The following is a 4,153-nucleotide window of genomic DNA, read 5'->3' on the forward strand; positions in this document are numbered from 1 at the left end:
CTTGTCTTATATGTTGCCTTAATAGTGGTTTGTAAAATAGATACGACATAGGTCAGGAAATAAAAATAGAAGAAGAAGAAAAAGCGAGAATCTACCCTTGAAATTGATCTTTAATCTCAAAGTTAATATCTTTAGATTTTAAAACAGAAAATGAAAGCATTTAATTACTTCTTACGCCTTTAATTAAGTATCAAACCACAATGTACAATTTAAATTTCAAATTTTTAAGTATTCTTCAACTACTTGACTCACTCTTTGCGTGGTTATTTGTCATATCTACCGATTGGATATTTCGATGTACATAAATGAAATGATACCCAAAAAAATACATTTGAAGAAAGAAAATCGAGACAGTCAAAGAGAGTAAACAGTTAAGGTTATTTCATCCTTGTATTTTAGGTACCTATTTTTTTTTTCTCTTTATTTTGCATTGCTTTTATAGTGATGACCTTCTAACTTTCACTTCTTAGACATTAGAAAGTTTCTAAGAAATTACATTTTCACTAACATGATATCGGCACACTTTCATGAAATAATTATAGTTCAATCTACAATTAAATGCAAAACTAGTTCTTTTTCATACCAGGGCTTTGCATGGGCTACATTTTTTTTTTCATATATAAAAGAGGTTATATTTGAAGAAACAAATCTGTTCTCTCTTTTTCTTGCTTCTCAATAGTAAATATTCTGTGCAGACTCCGAGAAGAGCGCCTCGTCCGCCCGCATTTAGTTCAACATCGTCCTCGGTCTCCCAATTGAGGTAAACGAGGAGTCACCCATAAGCACGAGAGGAATTGACCTGTCGACTTATTATAATAGTCATAAAATACAATTAAAATTTCCACTATTGCATCATGATATATTTATTATCTTGCTGGTTTACCAATCTTGATTCTCTACCTTTTCTTCACTTACTTTGAAAAAAAAAATTGCAAACATTTCAAATGCGCTGCATACAGAAATAATAAATAAATTTAGGATAATATGTGGAATTATTTAGCGAGTATCCAGCAGGGATTATTATGAATCTTCGTTCCCGCTTGGATGCAACTCTTCGAAGCTGTTCTCTCTTTTTCTTGCTTCTCAATAGTAAATATTATGTGCAGACTCCGAGAAGAGCGCCTCGTCCGCCCGCATTTAGTTCAACATCGTCCTCGGTCTCCCAATTGAGGTAAACGAGGAGTCACCCATAAGCACGAGAGGAATTGACCTGTCGACTTATTATAATAGTCATAAAATACAATTAAATTTTCCAGTATTGCATCATGATATATTTATTATCTTGCTGGTTTACCAATCTTGATTATCTACCTTTTCTTCACTTACTTTGAAAAAAAAAATTGCAAACATTTCAAATGCGCTGCATACAGAAATAATAAATAAATTTAGGATAATATGTGGAATTATTTAGCGAGTATCCAGCAGGGATTATTATGAATCTTCGTTCCCGCTTGGATGCAACTCTTCAAAGCTGTTCTCTCTTTTTCTTGCTTCTCAATAGTAAATATTCTGTGCAGACTCCGAGAAGAGCGCCTCGTCCGCCCGCATTTAGTTCAACATCGTCCTCGGTCTCCCAATTGAGGTAAACGAGGAGTCACCCATAAGCACGAGAGGAATTGACCTATCGAATTTATTTTTGTTTGCATCTGTCGAGGGTGTGAGGATTCCCCATGCATTGGAAAGTTGTGTAGTCTTTTGCTTTTTAAGGAAGCGTTAAGGATCTTCCTCAGTTTTGTGTTTCTCTTTGCTTCTGTTGATGTCGGACATGGAAGATTGCTGCGATCTCCAGTTATGCTTAGACGAAATCCCTTCCACATTCAATCTAGAGAAGGCGGTGTGCAACCATGGGTTCTTCATGATGGCTCCGAACAGTTGGATTCCTTCCACCAAGACGTTGCGGCGCCCTCTCCGTCTTGCGGATTTTTCCTCTTCCGTTGTGGTGTCCATCTCGCAGCCTCCTGGTCCCAGCAGCACAGTGTTGCTCCTCCGAGTTCATCGCGTTCCTCGCCTGTCCTCCCAAGACCAGCAAGCGATTTTTGTACTCTCTCTCTCTCACTCTGTCTGTGCGCAAAGTAAATACAAATTAGTGACGGAAAAGCATGGGAATATATTATTGCAGGAACAAGTGATTCGGATGTTAAGGTTGTCGGAAAGGGACGAGCGGAACGTGAAGGAGTTCCACAAAGTGCATCCGGAAGCAAAGGATAGAGGATTCGGTCGAGTTTTTCGTTCTCCTTCTCTCTTCGAAGATGTTGTCAAATCTGTACTCCTTTGCAACTGCCAGTTAAGTACCGAAGTCTTGTTCTCTTCAAGTGCAAAATTTGTGACGAATTGGCTTTGTTAAACATTTATAAGTAGGACAAAGAAGACGATGACCTGAATAAGAAATCCAATAACTGTAATTGCGTAAATATCTTACTCTTATCATAATCCCTCGCTTTCTCTTCATGCTTAAAGGCTTAATATTGAGTTTTTGTGTTCATAAGCTCTTCGACATATGTACGGCGGTTTCTGTTCCGAATTCATCGTTAGGTCTGACTTTGTTCTGAATACACCCAACAAACAGATGCCCTTGATTTCGAACGATATATGACGAATGATACCTCTCAGAGGTTTACCTTGTTTTCGGACCTCGATCCCCATCACAATCATGTCCGATATTCCATAATCATATAAAAGAAAATTTACTTTTGTTGTTCTTACAGTTCGTGACCTCTTCATGCCATCAAAATCACATACACTTCGATTTAAGGGTTGATGTTGCTTTGGGTCCTACCTAAAATTGTCATAGGTGGAGAAGGACCCTAGAGATGGCCCGAGCTTTATGTGCACTTCAACTAGAGCTAAGCACTCGAGGTAGGAATACTATTTAGCATGACTTTCTTCTCAGTATATTTAGCACAACTTGAAGATGAGGATGATCATGATCTAAGGCTCTAAAAGAAAGAAACGAAGACAAGAGAAGGATGGAGCAAATCCGGTTCCCGCGGAGATGGAAGGCGAAGAAGTTGACCTCGGGAACTTTCCGAGTCCCAAGGAACTCGCTAACCTCGATGCAGACTACTTACAGAGCAAGTGCAAACTCGGGTACCGAACCAACTACATCCTCAAGCTTGCCATGGAGATAGAGGAGGGGAAGCTCAAGATTGATGGATACGAGGGAGTGCAGGATGCTGCATCGTGTAGGATATTGATCAAGGGCATAAGCGGGGTCGGATCTTTCGCCCGGGCTAGCGTTTTGATGTGCCTTGGCTTTTACGATGAGGTTCCGTGGGATAGCGAAACAATCAAGTTTTTAAAACATGTATGAAAGTGTATTTCCGAACATAAAATTTATGTCTCATATAATAATCACCCTTCCGAATTATTTGACAGATGATGCAGTCTTTTCTTTGGCAAAAGGTACATGCAAGAGAAGGATGCACCAAGAAGACTATTAAGAGTGACCTTAAGGAGATCTACGATAAATATGCACCCTTCCAATGTTTGGCCTATTGGTAAGTCATTTATTTATTTAAATTTTGGTCGATATACACATAAATATTCATGTCATATGTTGTGCGAGAATTTTCAGGTTTGAGCTTTTGGAATTTTACGAGAGGCAGTTTGGAAAGCTGAGCGAATTGTCACACACCATGTATCACAAAGTTTCTAGTAGTACACAAATGAGAGAATTTAACCACAATCATGTTTTGTGACTTAGAAAGTGTTTGTTAGTAGGCATTTGATCATTTATGGTGTTGTTTTGGCGATGGGGGAGAGCCCGGCCCCTGGGGGTGGGGTTGGGACGATCTTTTGTGATTTATTGGAGATAATTCCATAATGACAAAGTTCTTTAGAATGACAATTCGAAGGAATTGATGGATTCTCCCACATTTGATATATTCTCTGAAAAATTTCAATAGTTTTTACTTTTAAATTCTAAAGTAATGTAATTCCGTTGCACTAAATAGCTAGGATTTGATACGAAGCCTTGAAAAAGGACCCTCGCGAGTGTCGTGACTTTCCCAATGACGAACCATCCACGGAAAAGCTAATAGGCTACTAAACGTGAACAAATGTTCTTCTCACGAGCCAATCTATCGCATTTAGCACGGACTCTCTCAAGTCCTACTAATTGTAACTTGATACTTAGTTTAACACGAAATTGTCT

General features: G+C 38.7%; 1 protein-coding gene across 1 annotated transcript; it reads left to right on the forward strand.

The window, feature by feature from the left end:
- The first annotated feature begins 2,992 nt into the window (after window positions 1-2,992).
- On the forward strand, window positions 2,993-3,698 carry LOC104434869. Its single transcript, XM_010047723.1, has 3 exons — window positions 2,993-3,265; window positions 3,376-3,497; window positions 3,575-3,698. The coding sequence occupies exons 1-3, from the start codon at window positions 2,993-2,995 to the stop codon at window positions 3,696-3,698; spliced, it is 519 nt and encodes a 172-aa protein (XP_010046025.1).
- Window positions 3,699-4,153: the final 455 nt, after the last annotated feature.

The sequence above is a fragment of the Eucalyptus grandis genome, chromosome 2 (genome assembly GCF_016545825.1).
Source record: "Eucalyptus grandis isolate ANBG69807.140 chromosome 2, ASM1654582v1, whole genome shotgun sequence".
Lineage (NCBI taxonomy): Eukaryota > Viridiplantae > Streptophyta > Magnoliopsida > Myrtales > Myrtaceae > Eucalyptus > Eucalyptus grandis.

Coding starts and splice junctions, on each gene's coding strand:
- LOC104434869 (XM_010047723.1), top strand. CDS start 2,993: ATGGAAGGCGAAGAAGTTGACCTCGGGAACTTTCCGAGTCCCAAGGAA. Junction 3,266..3,375: donor GCCTTGGCTTTTACGATGAG/GTTCCGTGGGAT, acceptor ATTATTTGACAG/ATGATGCAGTCTTTTCTTTG. Junction 3,498..3,574: donor TTCCAATGTTTGGCCTATTG/GTAAGTCATTTA, acceptor GAGAATTTTCAG/GTTTGAGCTTTTGGAATTTT.